This window comes from Pelodiscus sinensis, chromosome 4 (genome assembly GCF_052426305.1).
Source record: "Pelodiscus sinensis isolate ZL-2025 chromosome 4, ASM5242630v1, whole genome shotgun sequence".
NCBI lineage: Eukaryota > Metazoa > Chordata > Testudines > Trionychidae > Pelodiscus > Pelodiscus sinensis.
Genome location: NC_143055.1, coordinates 18,668,477 through 18,688,858, shown reverse-complemented (window position 1 = coordinate 18,688,858; position 20,382 = coordinate 18,668,477). Strand labels below are relative to the sequence as shown.

Here is a 20,382-nt window from a genome sequence, read left to right as displayed (position 1 = left end):
TTTTATTTCTATATTTATTAAATTATTTTCTTTTTAAAATGTATTTACAGAGGTTACTAGGTTTCCCTTCAACTGAGGCTGAATAAATGAGAAAATACCTCTCTAATTACTTTACACAATAGTATTTATGTACTATCCATGCAAATAATAGGCTGCTCTTACAAGTACCTGCACTGAATTATCCCATATCAATAACAATCTGATAACATTTTTAAAAAATGCTTTTTCTATACCTGCTAGCAGTTGGTAAAAATAATTTTATATACAAAGCTACTACGAAATCATATAAGGAAGGTGTTTCCACCAGAATTCTAAAACGTATTCGATCTGGTATTGAACTCATGGTAAAGACATAGCTATTGAATATTTTAAACTTCTACAGTATTCGGTTGAATTTCCTATAACAGTGTTTCTGAAAGTGTTCTGTAGGCCCACTTTTGGAAAGATACTAGTGGGCCCCTGCTGCTTTGTTTACCTAATGAGTCTGTAGTCATGGAGTCTGGTGGCGCCCATTGGCTCCAGTTTCCATTTCCAGCCAAGGGGAGTCACAGGAAGCAACAGCCCTACCCACACCACTTCCTGCGGCTCCCCTTGACTGGAACAGCAAACCAGAGCCAATGGGAGAAGCAAGACTTCATAGCTAGGGGCCTTTTAGATAAACAAAGCAGCGCAGGCCTGCTAACGGCTTTCCCAAAATGGGCCAGTGGAACACTTTGAGAAACTACTATAAGATCATTTATGACTCAAGTATGTGTTTTGACATATCTACCACTCTATGAAGTACAACTGCTATAAGAAAAATTGCATCTCTAATTGCCAATTGATCATTTTCTTTTTCCCTACTACATCTTTGATTTTCAAAGCATATCTATATATTATTCCCTGGCTAAATTGTTGTTGAAATAAAATGTTTTAAGATAAAATATAAGCGGTCAGTTCTTTATGTTAATAAATTATTTGTATCAATCTTTAGGATTCCGATACATAAATATTGTTTCATCATTATGATAAAGACAGACTGTGCCATTCTAACCCAAGAATGATTAACACTATATTTTATTTCATTCTGGAAAGTCCACACTTTTTTTGAACAGTGGCACAAGCAATCCTGAGAGCTGAATTCAACTTCAACTTCATGTAAATTATTATATATAGTTTATATCAATCTATCATAATGATATAGAATGTTTCATATCCAAATTCCAAAACACTTTTCACACTTTGTCGTAAGGAATCTCCACTCACCACAGAAGTTCAGCCAGCTACACAGCAGACCATGACCATGACAGATATTAGCAGTTCACCAAAGAGAGGTTACTAACTTGTAAGAGGAGGTGAATAAAATAGTATCCATTTGAAATTGTAGGATGAATTTATGTAGGTATAACATGATTGCCCAGATAAGAACCTGACAAGGACATTTGGGTTAACACCTCTTTCTCTTGGAAAACTGAAGTGACTGAATGTTTTATGTTCTGAAAGGCCCCTCACAGAACTCTGTACCCACTTAACTTTATGCTCTGCAGTCTGTTCACTCCAACAGTAGTAATTGGGAAAAGACCCATCTGTTGAATGGCTAGATCCTCTTTCTGCTGCACCTGAGTTTTCATTAAAAAGTTCCTATACAGGTCCAACCCAGCTTAACTTGAGTGATCCAGTGAGATCACAATTTTAATTTTCACCATTAGCCATGGAGAGTAATTTATATTGCAAATACATCATATATAGCAGGGGTTCTCAAACTTGTGATACTGCGATCCCCCTCTCAGTTGCTCGCGACCCCCCTCTAATTTGTTTGCGATCCCCCTCTAAGTTGCCCGGGGGGTCAGGACCCACAGTTTGAGAAACGCTGATCTATAGATATAGATAAGAAAAAAAACCTCGTTTTGCTATGTTGGTTATAGACAGATAAGAAATGACACACACACATTCACATTGGTGAGAAATTACACAAATTCTCCTCTTGGGGTCAATGGGACTACTTGTCTAACTACAACCCACTGCTTATCCGGCAATTTTGTGTTTGCAAACAGTTCATTCCCGCTTAAACCACTTCCTCAGCTTGCTTGACCCTATGCTGAAATCATTGCCTTTAGTCAGTTATATCTGAAATCTTTCAATTTCTACAGATATCACAAATATAATTTCACCCTGAAAATCAAGTTTGTTTTGAGAGAGAAAGAAACAGAAATTTTATTAGTATCACTTATCCTAAGTAAAAAAGACTTGTTAAAGTGGAATTAAGGTTGAGAGTAAAAACTTCCTGCAAGACCATTGTAATTAATAAATGTTAAACAGGAAATTTAATTTCTATGTTAAACTTACAAGAACCCCAAATATTTGCAAGTATGGAAAATCAGTTAAACTATCTTCCCTACCTTAAATCTGTATTTTCAGCTATGCTAACTGTCTGTCTTTCTGTCTGTGTTCCTTTTATAGTTAACCTATAAGGGGTGTTATTTTCAGACCAAGAAGTTAATAGGACTTTCAGAATTCCACAACCTAATGTCTATGGCAGTGGTTCCCAAACTTTTTGGCATCATGCTCCCTTTTTGATTTTTGAGAACTCCCTTCCCCCCCGCAAAAAAATAGCAGCAAAGCTTGTTGGGGGGGGGGGGGAAGGTTGCCCATTTAAGAGCAGAGCAGGCATTTTGAGGTCTGCCTGGGACACTCCATCCTCCCCCTGCCCAAGCCAGCCTGAGCTGCATGGACCAGGCTCTTTCTTGGGTGTGGGGGGGAGATTGATGGGGGGAGAGAGATTGATGGGGAGAAGGCTGGGTTGCCTCGTGCCCAGTTTGGGAATCTATGGTCTATGGTATTACATTTTGAGTGCTCACTATGCTTTTACAGCTTTTAGGGGAAATATCAAAACTATACCTCACAAAGAACTGATTTGAAGTAATCTCAATAAATACATTAGCTCTGTATCTGCCACTTGAATAATTGATTTGAGCATATAGAAGTGGGGACTGATCCTTCAAGATGCTGTGCATATCACTCATGCTGTATTGAATCAATCCCTAGTATGAACTAGGACATGATTACCTTCAGCATACTACTTTTAATAACTTGTAAAGTGAAATTTTTTTCTTCAGTGCTATGTATATAATGGGGGAAAGGCTGCAGTTAGCAAAAATAATGTGTGACTATGAGTGCAGCATTCCAGATTTTCCTAGTCATTGATGAGATGAATCTCCTTGGTATAAACGAGGAAACTAGGTTGAGTATCTCAAAGCAGAGTAGAGGGATGCATGTTTCCTTTACCTTGACTAGATGAATTCAGTTTTAATTGCAGTTCACTCTGTTCAAAAATTATGATTGAAGGGAAAACGAGTGTTAGTCAGTCTAGCTCTAGTGGCCACCACCTTTTAAATAGCTTTTTAAACAGCTTATTTGATTTAACTTCAGTTTTGGGGAGAAAGTGTCCTATTTGCATTTTGAAGCCTCCATCAGGATTTGTTTATATTTTGAGTTCTGCCTCTATAAGAAGAAAAGAATAGGAACTGACTTTTTTTTAAATGAAGGTTTAAGTCTCCTAAGGTCATTTGGTGGCGTATTATAAGCTCATTGGAGCTGATGAGCCATTCTGAGATAGCAATTTAACATCTCAATAACTTCTAAAATTAGGTTGTAATGAACTAATCTAGGTCTTGTGTGCTAGACCTTTACTCAATAAATTATGATTTATTGCTTACTCTTCCTCCTTCCCCGAAAAGTAGAAATTACACTTAAAATATTTTTTAGACTTTGGTGAATCTGTTTTAGGATTTCATAATTCAGGAATCCCCTCTTCCAAATACTTTGAAAGTTGATAGAAATATTCTAACTTGGCCCCAGATTTAATTTTACAATTTTTATGCCAATATTCTTTTGTGGATTTTTTTGTGGGGGATGGTGCTCAGAACTTGTCCTATACTGGAAACAGAACTGAATTATGGATTGACTGCTGTAACTCCACAATAACAAATAAGAATTCAATAAAATACTGGCAAATGGATTTATGATTAAATGATCTTTCATAAATATACCATTGGACAAAAATCAGCTCTCATAGTAATTAAATAGGCTTGGTCCAAAAAGGGCAACCAGAATTTACAACTATTAGCTCTTTTTTGTGGTAAGAGCATTGCTTGAGCAAGAAATCCTTTAGGAAGCCAGTAGTTCTCTGAAAGACCAAGTGATGATTTAAGTTACCTTTCTTCCTTTACCTTTTGTTTCCTCCAGCAGTTTAATGACCAGCTCTTGTTCATCTGACACCGATCAGGAGGAAATCCAGCTTGCGTTGCAGGCAGCTAAAATTGCTACTAGAGAAAAGATCAGATCCCGATTTCATGGTAGCAATGACCTTATTCACCGACTTTTTGTCTGCATCTCAGGTATGAGAGCACTCTTTGTTTGTTTGGCATGAATATGAATTTTATAAGGGGTGTGCGCAAAAATATAGGATGTAATCCTGACTAGATCTGATATTGTAATTTAGGGCCTTGTGCTACAAACTGCTCTAGCAGTGGTAGATGTTTGCCTGCACAGAGCAGCTTTGCAGGACTGATGGCGGGGGAGACTTTTGAAATCTGCAGTCAAGGAGGAGTTTGGTTATGTACGTGCTTCATCCTCATAGAGCTTCCTCTTCCCAGTGCTGTCCAAGACCGCAATGGAAAAATATCTCTAAGGGGGTGTTGGTAGCCGTAGTCATTGTGTAGTAACTTGTATCTTATGACTTATCATAACTTTTTCTAACTCTGTAACAATGTATTTTATATTTAAAGAATATTGGAATATTAAGACAAAAGCACACTAAAGTTATTACATATCTGACTGCAAGTAGTACAGAGACAAAAAGTCTTGAGTATTATTGTAATTTAATCTACATATTTTTAAAAAATACAATTTTCAACTGTGATCTTAATTTTATTACCAAGTTGAACTATTTTTGAACATGAAATCAGTAGTGGTGGTGTTTAAATAATAATAGCTTTACCCATTTCTGCCACATTCTAGGTGTGGCTGATCAGCTGCAGACAAACTATGCCAGTGATTTGCGAAGCATCTTAAAGACCTTATTTGAAGTTATGGCAACGAAACCTGAAACAGAGGATAAGGAAAAGCAAAAGAAAGGTGAATATAATGAAGTAGATTTTCTCTATTGTACTTTTCAGTTCCACAAAACAGTCTTTAAAATATTTAGTAGGAGATCTGCTTCTGTTCTTGTGAAACAACCCTCAACTGTTCTAGAGTGATATTATATGGTCATTTAACCCTTGGTAAAATGAGATCATAGAAATGTATGTAAATGGGATGTAGTCTTTGGAAAATGTACAAACATGTTAGTGTGCCTTGCAGCAAAAGCCAAAAGTCTCCAGGGTGTGTCTTCCCATTTTCTTACTGATGTGAGTTAAGGAATAGTGTTTCTTTTCTGTGTGGTTGTAATAGGATATGAACAGGGGTTTGCACCTGATTATTCATGATGTTTTTATGACATTTTGTTTCTTCATGTCCTATGTTAGATAATACATCTTCTAGTCACATATGCTACCAAAGCAGTGCAGATATTTTAACTTAAAAATAAGATAATCATGTGTAAAAATAACAAACTGTGAAATGATGAAACAATTTGTTAAAAAACAAAAGAATTCTGGCTCCACTTGTAGAAATGGCCTATAAATCAGGGAATGCCACAAATATATACAAACTGGGAAAACACCCAATTTTGAAACACTATTGAATTAAGCAGACAAGTGGCTAGAACGGGAACAGGACCCAGCAAGAAAGTCAAATGTTATCAGGCATTCCTCAGGAACCATTTTGATGCTCTTTTTTCTAGGGAAGGAGTAAGATCTGTTGAATGTGTGGATTGTTTTCTCCCTTCCTCCCTTCCCCCCCCCCCCCCCACTGTCCAAATTAAGGTAATTCTTTATTTCCTTTTAAAATAGCCAAGTTGTCCCAACAAGATATTAAATGGTTATATAAGTCCCTCATTACAGATTGCTATCTAGACCTCCTGAGTGTCTGAAATCAAGCAGGGTTCTTGGGTTTTCCCTTTGATTTTCTCTCATAATCTTCATTTTTCCTTTCTCCTTATTTTGTTAAATATTTTTTTAAGGACTTTTTATTAAGGAGCTTACTTCTTAACCCACACGCCATAAATTAGAGATGTTTCTGATAAATGAAGCTTACCAAGACCAGGCTGATTTTGTTGGGGATCATCACCCCACAGATAACATAGTCGGTATTGCGAGTGTGGATGTGAATGGTAGCTCCTGCAGACATTCTCGTGCTAGCAGTACTCTCTCTATATAGCTCACTAAGGCTACGTCCAGACTGCAGGCTTCTTTTGGAAGAAGCTTTTCTGGAAGAGATCTTCCGGAAAAACTTCTTTAGAAAGAGAGCGTCCACACAGCAAAAGCGCATTAAAAAAGCATTGTGCTTTTTTGAAAGATAGCATCCACATTGATTGGACACTATCTCACATTTAAGTTGTGATTACTATGGTCGGTGTTTCCATTAGGGCACCTGTGTTCTTTCCTGGAGGCCTCCTCTTAATTAAAAAAAAAACAAAAAAAACCCTCTTCCCCGTTTCTGAAAGAGCTCTTTCAGAAAAAGGCTTCTTCCTCGTACAAAGAGGTTTACTGCCATCAGAAAAACCCTTACGTTCTTTCAACTTTCTGTTGAAAAAACACAATTGCAGTGTGGACATAAGTGTAGTTTTTCCAGAAAAATGGCCATTTTTACAGAAAAACTCTGCAGTGTAGACATACCCTAAAATAGAAGTGAGGCTGAGAGCTGCAGGCTTCAGCATGGGCAACACAAACCCATCGTACCATATCTGGGTATCTATGTGCTTGTTCAGCTGGTGTTGAAGCCCACATCATGTCATCCTCATTTCTATTCTGAGGCCAAGTCTATACTATGGGAGAAAGTTGAACTATGATATGCAACTCCAGCTATATGAATAGCATAGCTGGAGTCGACGTGCCTTAGCTCGACTTATTGCAGCATCCCCACTGTGGGAGATGGATGGGAGAAATTCTCCCGTCGACTTCCCTTACACCTTATGACCTGGTGGAGTACTGGAGTCTACAGGGGCACAATCAGCATTCGATTTAGCATGTCCTTATTACAACCATGAAATCAAACCTCAGAAAATCAATCTCTGGAGTGTCAATCTCTCAATAAGTGGAGACAAGCCTGGATATGTGTACATGAGCTACAAATCATACACACATCTGCAAGGAAGATGTACCCAAAGTATGGCTGGGACCTCCCAAAATCTTTGTTACAGTGTGAGTGGAAGACTATACAAAGATATGTTGTTAAAGTTCAATAGAGAAGTCTTAACTTTACATTTTATTAAAATTTTACATACAAATGAAAGTATATGAAATGAAGTTTATTTTGTTTCATGTTTTCCAGTTAATCAGGGTTTAAGGAATGCAGCACTGGAAGATTGTGCTTTATGCCAAGAAACCATATCTTCTTCAGAACTTGCAGCAAAGGCAAGAGATGGAGACTTTGAAGGTATTTCAATATTTCTGAGAATTCAAATAAGGGCATGCCGTTGGGAGTAGTGGGATACTGCATCACAAATTCACCCAATTTTGGCTTTATCAATTTTCACCTTTATTTATACAGTTTCAGGAAGAATTACTGTCACTTATAGTGTCTGAGCATACATTATGCCTGACAAATGATAACAGAAAAGAGGAAATTGGTAAAGGGCTCAAGTTATCACATTTCAAAGCTCCAGGGAAGTCTTACATATTCCATGATGGTTGTCTCCTCCTTTGATCTTTTGATCTGTTCCTTCAGGCTATTCCTTCAGGTTCTGGTCCATTGTTTCTCTGATTTGAGTCTTGTTGACTTGGATCTTTTCTGTATTACGACGTTACAGATTACTTTACGTTTCTTCAATTGACATAATAATTACAATCAGTTTGTCTAGTCACATCAAGCCTTTGGATTTTGGGTTACTAGATTGGTTAGATGGACCTTTGAGCAAAGCCCACAGGTAAGTGCTGAATGTGCGGGACTGGGAGATGGGTTGGAAATGAGGGGGACTATGGCCTATAATGGCAAGGAGAAAGGAGGGTCAGGGCACAACAGGGAGGCAAGATCAAATGAGTATCTTAGATGCCTATATACAAATGCAAGAAGTATGGGTAATAAGCAGGAAGAACTGGAATTGCTAACCAATAAATACAACTATGATATCATTGGTATTACAGAAACCTGGTGGGATGGGACGCATGATTGGAATATTGGTATGGAAGGGTACGACTTGCTCAGGAAGGAAAGAAAGGGAAAAAAGGGAGGAGGGGTTGTCTTGTATATTAAAAATGTACACACTTGGACTGAAGTGGAGATGAACGTAGGAGATAGCTGTGTAGAGAGTCTCTGGGTTAAGCTAAAAGGGGTAAAAAACGAGGGTGATATCATGCTAGGAGTCTACTACAGGCCACCTAGCCAGGTGGAAGAGGTGGATGAGGCCTTTTTTAAACAATTAACAAAACTATCCAAAGCCCAAGATTTGGTGGTGATGGGGGACTTCAACTATCCAGACATATGTTGGGAAACTAACACAGCGGGGCACAGGCTATCCAATAAGTTTCTGGACTGCATTGGAGACAACTTTCTGTTTCAGAAGGTTGAAAAAGCTACCAGAGGAGAAGCTGTTCTGGATTTGGTTTTAACAAATAGGGAGGAACTAGTTGAGAACTTGAAAGTCGAAGACAGTATAGGGGACAGTGATCACGAAATAATAGAGTTCATGATCTTAAGGAAAGGAAGAAGGGAGACCAGCACAATTGAGGTAATGGATTTCAGGAAGGCAGATTTTGATAAGCTCAGAGAACTTGTAGGTAAGATCCCATGGGAAGCAAGACTGAAGGGAAAAACAACTGAGGAGAGTTGGAAGTATTTCAAAGGGACGTTGTTAAGGGCCCAAAAGCAAACAATTCCGCTGTGTAGGAAAGATAGAAAATATGGCAAAAGACCAGCTTGGCTTAACAAGGAGATCTTGCACGATCTCAAAATAAAAAAGTAATCATATAAAAAATGGTAACTAGGACAAATAACAAAGGATGAATATAGGCAAGCAACACAGGAATGCAGGGTCAAGATTAGAAAGGCAAAGGCACAAAATGAGATCAAACTAGCTACAGGCATAAAAGGAAACAAGAAGACCTTTTATAAATACATTAAAAGCAAGAGGAAGACCAAGGACAGGGTAGGCCCACTGCTTAGTGAGGAGGGAGAAGCAGTAACAGGAAACTTGGAAATGGCAGAGATGCTCAATGACTTCTTTGTTTCGGTCTTCACCGAGAAGTCTGGAGGTGTGCCTAACGTAGTGAATACAAGCAGAGAGAGGGTAAGTTTAGAAGATAGGATATACAAAGAACAAGTTAAAAATCATTTAGGAAAGTTAGATGTCAGCAAGTCACCAGGTTCTGATGAAATGCATCCCAGGATACTCAAGGAGCTGATAGAGGGGGTATCTGAGCCTTTAGCTATGATTTTTGAAAAATCATGGCAGACAGGGGAGATTCCAGAAGACTGGAAAAGGGCAAATATTGTGCCCATCTATAAAAAGGGGAATAAGAACAACCCAGGAAACTACAGACCGGTCAGTTTAACGTCTGTCCCAGGGAAGATAATGGAGCAGGTAATTAAGGAAATCATATGCAAATATTTGGAAGGTAATAAAGTGATAGGGAATAGCCAGCATGGGTTTGTGAAGAACAAGTCATGCCAAACTAATCTGATAGCTTTCTTTGATAGGATAACGAGCCTTGTGGATAAGGGAGAAGCGGTGGATGTCATATACCTAGACTTTAGTAAGGCATTTGATACAGTCTTGCATGATATTCTTATTGATAAACTAGGCAAATATAACTTAGATAGGGCCACGATAAGGTGGGTGAATAATTGACTGGATAACCGTAGTCAGAGTTGTTGTTAACGGTGCTAAATCCTGCTGGAAAGGGATAACAAGTGGAGTTCCGCAAGGGTCTGTTTTGGGACCCGTACTGTTAAATATCTTCATCAATGATGTAGATATTGGGATAGAGAGTACGCTTATTAAGTTTGCAGATGATACCAAACTGGGTGGGGTTGCAACTTCTTTGGAGGATAGGGACATAATTCAAAATGACCTTAGCAAGTTAGAGAAATGGTCAGAGGTAAACAGGATGAGGTTTAATAAAGAGAAATGCAAAGTGCTCCACTTAGGAAGGAACAATCAGTTCCATACATACAAGATGAGAAGCGACTGTCTAGGAAGGAGCATGGCGGAAAGGGATCTAGGGGTCATAGTGGACCACAAGTTGAATATGAGTCAACAGTGTGATGCTGTTGCAAAAAAAGCAAATATGATTGTAGGTTGTATCAACAGGTGTGTTGTAAGCAAAACTCGTGAAGTCATTCTGCCGCTCTACTCTGCACTGGTTAGGCCTCAGCTGGAGTACTGTGTCCAGTTCTGGGCGCCACATTTCAAGAAAGATGTGGAGAAATTGGAAAGGGTACAGAGAAGAGCGACAAGAATGATTAAAGGTTTAGAGAACATGACCTATGAAGCCAGGCTTCATGACCTGGGCTTGTTTAGTTTGGAAAAAAGAAGATTAAGGGGGGACATGATAGCGGTTTTCAAATATCTAAAAGGGTGTCACAAGGAGGAAGGAGAAAATTTGTTCCTCTTGGTTTCTGAGGACAGGACAAGGAGTAATGGGCTTAAAGTGCAGCAAGGGAGGTTTAGACTGGACATTAGGAAAAAATTCCTAACTGTCAGGGTGGTCAAATATTGGAATAAATTGCCAAGGGAGGTGGTGGACTCTCCCTCTCTGGAGATATTTAAGAACAGGTTAGATAGACATCTGTCAGGGATGGTGTAGACGGAGCTTGGTCCTGCCTTGAGGGCGGGGGGCTGGACTCGATGACCTCTCGAGGTCCCTTCCAGTCCTATTATTCTATGATTCTATGATCTCACCCAGTATGGCTGTTCTTATGTACCCCTTAATCTATTCAAGGAGCATTATAGAAAACACAATGATCCTTTTCTGCCAACATTACTTACCTTCTTTAAATATGGGTTTTCAAACGCCTTTTTCTCTCAAGGCCAGTTTACTTGTGAATCATAATTAAAAACCTACTTCATTAGATATTTTCATATAAATGCATTTTGTTAAACACTGTCTCAACTTGGGAGCCTTGATGTTTAGTTGCTTTTAATAACACCCCAACAACACCGACTAAGGTAATAAAGCTGCTGCTTAAGATTAATAGAAAACTGATTAAAAGTTTGGCTTTTCTCTGAAGAGTGACTAGACATGGCATCATGGGATTCCATGGGGTCATGATTCTGGATGGAATATGTTCTGTCTTTTTTAAAATAATTGACAGCCCTGAAAAACTCTCCCTGAGATCTGAAAGTTTCATATTTACACCATATATATCTCTGTGTCAGTACAGATTACTGTATTTGTACTATAGTTAGTGAATACATAATTAAATGGTATGTTAGGTTATATGGCATGTATACCAATTTAATGCATTAGTAATAACAGGAACATCACAAATAATTTATATAGGTCATTCCAAATGAACACTGTACCTCATACTTATGCATTTTTACAAAGTTTTTCAGAAGTGTTCTAGAACTGTTTGAGAATTTTATGTAAAATGTTAGTGATACTCTTTTTGTATCCCGAAATATATAAAGCCAGTGTAAGTCTTAGCATCAGAAATCAAGCTGTACTGCCTAGGAGGGAAAGAAATTATAAATAATACATCTTAGGTAATTTTAGAGGTTTCTAAAATAATTTATAATTTAAAGTCTTATCTTGTAGGGCTACATGAAAGTGCTGCATCCCACTGGGAGAATGCCAATATCTTATTCTCAGTGATATTCAATTAATAGGAAGTTCTCAGTTTTCAAAAGTATCATTTAGGGTTTTTTTTGTTTGTTTGTTTTTGGTTATAACTTCAGACCCCTTGAAATGCCCTAAGAAAATCAAGCCTTTTTAAGATCTCTCAAACTGAACTAAAATGTAAGCTTCCTCTCTGAAAATGTAAGCCCTATTTCTATACTATTAGAAATGGGACCAAGTCACAAAGTTCAGATCAGAATTTAAGCATCCAGGAGTTTCCTATCCCCAGTTTTGGTATATAAAGACAAGTATGGAACCACACATTGTTTTAGTGCGTATCTGAACTTGGGTTGCTTGGGTCCTTAGCTGAAATAATTTTTGTTTTTCTTCATGTAAATCAGTATTCTGGGGTGGGGCTCTCTGTGGGGGAAGGCAGGCTGTGGGTTTGGAGCAGGGGGATTACTTAAGCGGTCTTGTGGCAGGCAAGATTGCAGAGCCCCAGCCCTGCTGGCCATTCTCTTAGGAATGATTTTTTTGAGATCTTTAGTGATTTGCTGTGTGACCTTTACTATTCTGTTGCATTTTCAGCATCTGTTTAAAGAGGTTACTAATTCTTACATCCTGCTTCACAGAGGCATTGTGAGGATTAATTACTTAATGTTTGTAAATAATACTTTTGAACACACAGAACCACATAAGGGTTGGGCATATACATAAGTCTTCAAATATCACTGGGGGTGTGTCTAGATTACATGGCTCCATTGACGGAGACATGTAGATTAGTTTACTCGACAAAGGGAAATGAAGCTGCGATTTAAATAATCGCGGCTTCGTTTAAATCAAAATGTCCGCCGTGCTGTGCCGATCAGCTGTTTGTCGGCATAGCGCGGCAGTCTAGACGCCAGAACCCAGAATCCTTTGTCGGCAGATCCTTTATGCCTCATGAAATGTTTTACAAGGCATAAAGGATCTGCCGACAAAGGGTTCTGGGGTTGGCAGATCTCCGTCTAGACTGCCGCGCTGTGCCAACAAACAGCTGATTGGCACAGCACGATGGCCATTTTGATTAAAATGAAGCAGCGATTATTTAAATTGCCGCTTCATTTCCCTTTGTCGAGTAAACTAATCTACATGGCTCCATCAATGGAGCCATGTAGTCTAGACGTACCCCGGGGTGGATGTCCTAGAAAACCCTAAGACAGAGAGTTAAACCTTAATCGTTGAAGCCAATTGGCTAGTGTTGAGCATGAGACCCCAACTTCAGACTTTTCTGCTCCAAGATAGTTCTCTAAATCAGGGTCGGTTAGTTGTGTATTGAAATACTCAGTTCTTTCCTGTATATATGCTGTGCATACCATTGCTGTTCTATTCAAAGTGTTTTGAATCCAGGAAAGCTGAGATCTCAGTTTGTATGCCTAGCAGAGACAGGCAGACAATATATATTCATGTAATTTGCATCAGTGAAGTCAAAAAGCTTTAAGAAAAGCACTGAAACAGTAGCAGATATTAGAATAGTGCTGTGTTTGTGCAAACCGTAGTTTTATGCTTATATATACACACTGTGTACTGCTGCTATCCTTTCATTTCAAACTGCAGGCTAAAGGATTTCAAATATAATCTCCTCATTTGAACAGCAGTACTAATCCCTCTAACCAAGCGTAATGTAGAAATATTTAAGCCTCTGGTAGGGAACAGTGATGTTGGGGCTGATAAAGTAAGGAATTACTCAATAATTTAAAGTTTCTATTGTGCCACAATTGAGAATGTGGCAAAAGGAGCAATAAAGAGCACTCGGGTGATCCCATATAAAAACAAAGCCTATAATAAAATACATGATGGATTCAAATGATAACATACTAGAATGCAATGGATTATTCTTTCCCCTATGGCAAGGATGGAAAACCTCAGGCTTGTCTGGATCCAGACCCCAAGACTCAGGACCCCCAGCAGGACTGGGGCACATAAAATGTACTGGGCTTGGCCCCCCCTAAGTTATGGTCATTTTTTTTGTGTGCAGCCCCTGACTGATTTTTATTTATATTGATTACATGACTAGTCAATAAGGACTGCTATGCTCATGCTGGCTCCAGGAGCCACCTGCACTGCAGCTCTGCATTTTAAATGTAGTAAGAGCCCCCAGGCCAAAATGAGCTAATGCTAGCTAGAGGCATGAAGAAAAGCAAGAAAACTTCCTATAAATATATTAGAAGGAAGAGGAAGACCAAGGGGTAGGCCTACTGCTCAGTGACGAGGGAGAAACAGTAACAAGAAACTTGGAAATGGGAGAGGTGCTTAATGACATCTTTTTCAGTAGTATTTCAGTCTTCACCAAGAAGTCTCATGATGAAGGAATGCCTAACATAGTGAACACTAGTGGGAATGGGGTAGGTTTAGAAATTAAAGTGAAAAAAAGAACAAGTTAAAAATTACTTAGAAAAGTTAGATGTCTGCAAGTCACCAGGGCCTGATGAAGTGCATCCTAGAATACTCAAGGAGCTGATAGAGGAGGTATTGGACCCTTTAGCTATCATCTTTGAAAAATCACGGAAGTTAAGTATGATTCTAGAAGACTGGAAAAGGGTAAATATAGTGCCCATCTATAGAAAGGGAAATAGGAACAATCCAGGAAACTAGAGACCAGTCAGTTTAACTTCTGTGTCAGGGAAGATAATGGAGCAAGTAATTAAGGAATCCATCTGCAAACATCTGGAAGATAATAAGGTGATAGGTAACAGCATGGACTTGTAAAGAATAAATCTGATAGCTTTCTTTGATAGGATATCAAGCCTTGTGGTTAAGGGAGATGTGAAGGACACGGTACACCTAGGCTTTAGTAAGGCATTTGACATGCTCTTGCATGACCTTCTTATCAATAAACTAGGCGAATACAACCTAGATGGGGCTACTGTAAAGTGGGTGAATAACTGGCAGGATAACCATTCTGAGAGAGTAGTTAACAGTTCACAGTCATGCTGGAAGGGCATAACAAGTTGGGTTCCACAGAAGTCTGTTTTGAGATACGTTCTGTTCAATAATTTCATCAACAATTTAATGATGACATAGAGAGTACGATTATTAAGTTTGCAGATCCCACCAAGCTGGGAGGGGTTGCAACTGCTTTGGAGGATAGGGTCAAAATTCAAAATGATCTGGGCAAACTAGAGAAATGGTCTGAGGTAAACAGGATAAAGTTTAATAAGGACAAATGCAAAGTACTCCACTTAGGAAGGAACAATCTGTTTCACACATGCAGAATGGGAAGTGATTATCTAGGAAGGAGTACTGCTGAAAGGGATTTAGGGGTCATAGTGGATCACATGTTATACATGAGTCAACAGTGTGACACTGTTGCAAAAAAAGCAAACATGATTCTGGGATGCATCAGTAGGAGTGTTGTGAACAAGACACGAGAAGTCATTTTTCCACTCTACTCTTCACTGATTAGGCTTCAATTGGAGTATTGTATCTAGTTCTGGTCACCATGTTTCAAGAAGGATGTGGAGAAATTGGAGAAGGTCTGGAGATGAACAACAAAAATGATTAAAGGTCCAGAACACATGACCTATAAGGGAAGACTGAAAGAACTGGGCTTGTTTAGTTTACAAAAGAGAAGGCTGGGAGAGGACATGATAGCACTTTTCAGGTATCTAAAATAGTGTCACAAGGAGGAGGGAGAAAAATTGTTCTTGGCCTCTGAGGATAGGACAAGAGACAATGGGCTTAAATTGCAGCAAGGGAGGTTTAGGTTGAACATTAGGAAAAACTTCCTAACTGTCAGGGTGATTGAACACTGGAATAAATTGCCTGGGGACACGGGTTGTGGAATCTCCATCACTGGAGATATTTAAGAGCAGGTTAGACAGACACCTGTCAGGGATGATCTAGACTGTGCTCGATCCTGCTGTGAAGGCAGGGGACTGGGCTCGATGACCTCTTGAGATCCCTTCCAGTTCTAGGATTCTATGATTCTGTACATTTAAAATGCAGAGGCAGAGCGTCCTGGAACAGCCCGAGCCAGGACTGCTTGGTCCCAGCTCACATTGAGTCCAGCAGTCCCTGTTCGCAATAGCCAGACCTGTCTGCTGTGGACAAGGGCTGCTGCCGGAGCAACCTCTGTTCGCTGTGAAGAGGACTAGCTCCTGGCCGCAGCCAGTCCTGTCCTCTGAAACAGCCCCTGTTCATGGCGACTAAGGCTGGCTGCAGATAGCTCCCTGCTGGGACCCCCGGGGACAGAGGCTGTAGCTGGAGCAGCCTCCCCTATTCCCCCCAGCTGCCTCTCATAGAGGCAGCGAGAAGACAGGCAACACCATGGAGATGGTGCTGGGGGAAGAGGGGATGGCTTTTAAGCCAGCCCCCCACCCCAACACCAACTCCTGTTTTCCACAGTCCTTGCTGCCTCTCATAGAGGCAGCATGGCAGGGCAGGGAGCAAGTAGTCAATACTCTAGTTAACTACTCACTTACATCCCTGTTACAAACATGGGCAAGAAAGTCAGGAGCTTGAGCAAAAGTACAGCTTTTGGGGTAAGATGATACATAGTGAATTTACTTTGTCAAGAACAGTATACGCTTTCCTTCTTTGAAAGGATTGGATTGAGGGGCGGGAGGGAAGCAATGAATGTGATATCATTTGATTTTAGGAAGGCTTTTGACACTTGGCATTCTCAGAAACAAAGTAGGGAAATTTGGTTTAGATAAAATTGTTATAAGGTGAGAGCACAACTGGTTGAATGATCATACTCAAAGGGTAATTATCAATGGTTTGCTATCGGCCTGGGTGAGGGTATCCAGTGGCATCCTACAGGACTCAGTACTGGTTCCAGTACTGTTTGATATTCTGATTAATGAATTGAATAATGGACTTTAGAATATATTTATAAAATTTGCAGATGACACCAGGCTGAGGAAAGGGGCGTTGCAATCACTTTGGGAGACAGGATTAGAATGCAAAACAATATTGATAAATTAGACAATTGGCCTCATGAAAGAGATGGCATTTAATGAAGACAAATTCAAAATACTGCACTTAGAAAAATCAAGGGCACAGCAACAAAACGAGGAGTAATTGGCTAGTGTGCAGTACTGCAGAAAAATATTTTGGGTTATAGTAGATCACAAATTGAATAAGTCAGCGATGTGGTGCATCTGTAAAAAAAAGGTAATATAATTCTGGAGTGTATTAATAGGCATGTCCCATGTAAATACATGAGGCAATTGTCCTACTTTACTTGGCATTGCTTACGTTTCAGCTGGGGTTCCTTGTCCAGTTCAAGAGAACACACTTTGGAGAAGATATGCATAAACTGGAGAGAGTTCTGAGGAGATCAACAAAAATGATAAATGTAGATAACCTGGCCTGTGAGGAAAGGTTAAAAAACTGGATATGTTTAATCTTGAGAAAAGGAGACCAAAGGGGTAATATAACAGTCTTTCAATATGTTAAGGGCTGTTATAAAGAAGACAGTGATCAATTGTTCTCCAGGTCCAGGGGTAGAATAAAAAGTAATGGGCTTCATCTGCAGCACGGAATATTTAAGTTAAATATCAGGAAAATCTTTCCAACTAAAAGAGTGGCTAAATTCTGGAATAGACTTTCAAGAGAGATTGTGGAATCCCCATAATTGGAGGTTTTTAAGAACAGGTTGGACAAACATCTGTCAGGTGGTTTAAGTTTAACTGGTCCTCCTTCAGTGTGAGAAGTTGGAGTAGATGACTTCTGGAGATCTCTTTCAGCTCTCTGTTTTTGTGATATTATGAATTCTGTCTGGAGTAAATACAGGAGCACAAATTGGGAATTGAGGGCAGCATTTTGTATGTGTCTTAGGGGCCCTCTACAGTTAGATGCTATAGGTCCCTGAAACTCTGGTACCTGTTTCATCCTCTGCTACTTCTAGAGTTAGACCTCCTTCTCCACATTAAATACTTGATTATATGAGAGGTTTGTGATTATTATTTTTGATCATTCACAAGAAAAGCATATTCCATGCCACAAAAGAGCATAAAATGTATCCTGTGATATTGATGATAGAAATGTGCTAGAGATTAGAATGGTATTTCTAATCTCCTCCTCATTTGTACTTTAATCAGGATTTAAACAGCTAGTATTTTGGGAGTCTGATCCAGCTTCAAGTGGAGTTAATGTAAAAAGAACGCTGCTGTGTCATAGGGACACATCCTTTGCTAGTGTAAATCAGTGCAGCTCCATTGACTTCGTTGGCTGCATCTGACTCAGTCACCCTGCCTGAGTGGCTGCAGTTTCCCCAGTTCATCAAAAGCAATGGGACTGTCTCACAAAATAGGAAACGAAGAGAAGTATATCCTGTGCCTCTACTGGAAAAAGAGGACATTAAAATGTCTGGACAGGCTGAGTGGGAAAGCCATAGGGTCTCGTTTAATTAAATATGGGCGTGTTGGGGTCTAAAATCCATCCTTTCTGGTCAAGATTAAAGAAAAATGGTTTAAGCAAAGAAAGTATTTTTCTGATCATTTTAGATGGACTTGTCAGGGTCACAGGTTCTACAGTGATGCCATCATGCAAATAGACAGCCAGTGTTCAAGTAGATCTCTAAGCAAGTCCATTAAGAGTTGAAGAAAGAAAGCTGGTTCCCAAAATCAAGCTCAACACATTCTGATAATCAGTATTTTTGGGGAGAGATTGTATTCATAATTTGTTCACTTACTGGACTTTCTCCAGTTGGTAAAGAGCCTTGGTAATGACACCAGTCATTCTAGCCTTGCATTCTCTGGCCTACACACACACAAAATAACTAGATTGAAAAATGCTGCCAGCCTTACACTAGGGCATTTAAATGGCCCTACTGAAGATCCTTGCTGCCCAGATTACAGGAAGAGTGGTGCCAGCATTAGTTCATGGTGTAAAGACTGAAGATTTTTTGACTGTTTGGGAGAGGAGGCATAGGATCAAGTATGGGGCTACTGGAAAAAGTTCTAATGCTTTCAAACACTCCCTTCTAGGTTTAGGTGGTCTTAGTTCAACCTGCATTTGGAGTTAAAGCATCCTGGCTTCTACCACACAAGAACTATACACACAACCTCCCACCCCCAGCAACTCAGGCCCACATCTCTACAGATAGAGGAGGGTTATTCACGGCAATAAGGTATTCAGAGTGGTCATTGCCATTAATTATGTAGATTTTCCTCTCCAATATGCTGGGTGATTTTAAATGGTTAAATGTTTCTGCTGTTCCAGAAACATGCAGCAGTTTGCACCACAAACTACAGTATAGTGTAGATTCCCACATCTCTGTCCCCTTGCAGTGAATTCATCCTGAAGGCCATTGTTGGGATTGCACCAGTCAATGATACTCTTTTCTGAGACATATTGCTACACTTACATTCACTTTTTTTTAACAAAATGATGTTTCCACATAAAGAAAACAGATTTACAGCAAATGAGCATATCTATAACTCCTAGCCCCTGCTCTCATCAAAGAGCACAAATACCTATCACACTGAAAAAGTTCACCAGACTACCTAACGGGAGAAATCTCCTAATATTTCTAATTCCCACATACTATCTTAGACGGCACTCCCTTGCAAATGGTGCCCAAACATACAAGATTACTTTCAGTCTGTAAAAATGGATAAATAGATCTAAAATTCCACTGGTGGCTCTAGCCCCAGCTCAGATTATGTTCATGAGCCTCATACTGACTTTTTCTAAAAATCCACCATATGAATTGGATCATAAATATGATTTTTTATGATGAGCCACCTGACATTGGTAAGGATAGACAAGTTAGAAATTGAGTGACCCTGTGAAGGCGAAACACAATAATATCTGGATTAATTGGTGTCTCACTACAAAAATCTTTTCAAATGCACAGATAAGATTGAGATATATTTGATAGAAAAAAGTATCCTTGCACATTAGGAAAATGTTATACAGCATTAAGAAAAATTATACATGATATTAGTTAGTAAAAATCTCAATTCCAGTTCTAGCATGACCTTAACTTTGCATAGACAATCACTATGCTCTTAAATAAACGTACACAGAAAATAATACTAGATATGCACGTGTAAACACTTTTTTCATAAAGCACTCAATCCACATTTGACCTCTCAGTTTTTGTCCTCAAATGAAACCTGCATCATGCCTTCAAAAGGTAAGACAGGGAACTTAAATTCATTACTCTGCTAGATACTAAAAATCACTGACTCAACAGAGATTGGTTTTATGACTCAGAACAATTTGTAACACACCTCACTGCCTGCTAACCCTTAATTGCCAATTCATTTTAAGTGCTTTCCTACAGCACCTGTGAACCCTTTTTCACTTAACAATCTGTCCCAATTTGTATTTAGCTCAAACACTGGTTACCTTCCCCAGATCTGAGGATAAGCTCTGTGAAGTTTCCACCACCAGAGCTGGCCCAATAAAAGATATTACTTTACCTATTTCACCTTACTCTTCACTAGAGTTTTTATAGCAAGCTCTTTTATTGCTTTTCTTCACTAGGAATTTTTAAATCTGTAATTCCCAATAAATGCAGGTCTCCTGG

At 39.3% G+C, this 20,382-nt stretch overlaps 1 protein-coding gene across 5 annotated transcripts in view; it reads left to right on the top strand.

Moving 5' to 3' along the window:
• ZFYVE28 (zinc finger FYVE-type containing 28) overlaps positions 1 to 20,382 on the top strand; it is a 275,487-nt gene that overhangs the window by 223,356 nt on the left and 31,749 nt on the right. For 4 of the 5 annotated variants that reach the window (XM_075930868.2, XM_075930866.2, XM_075930870.2 and 1 more), the window contains 3 exons: positions 4,225 to 4,376; positions 4,999 to 5,115; positions 7,411 to 7,515. In XM_075930868.2, the coding sequence (XP_075786983.2) occupies positions 4,225 to 4,376; positions 4,999 to 5,115; positions 7,411 to 7,515 (374 nt within the window). The remainder of the gene's footprint in view (positions 1 to 4,224; positions 4,377 to 4,998; positions 5,116 to 7,410; positions 7,516 to 20,382) is intronic. The other variant, XM_075930867.2, reaches the window with a different exon arrangement.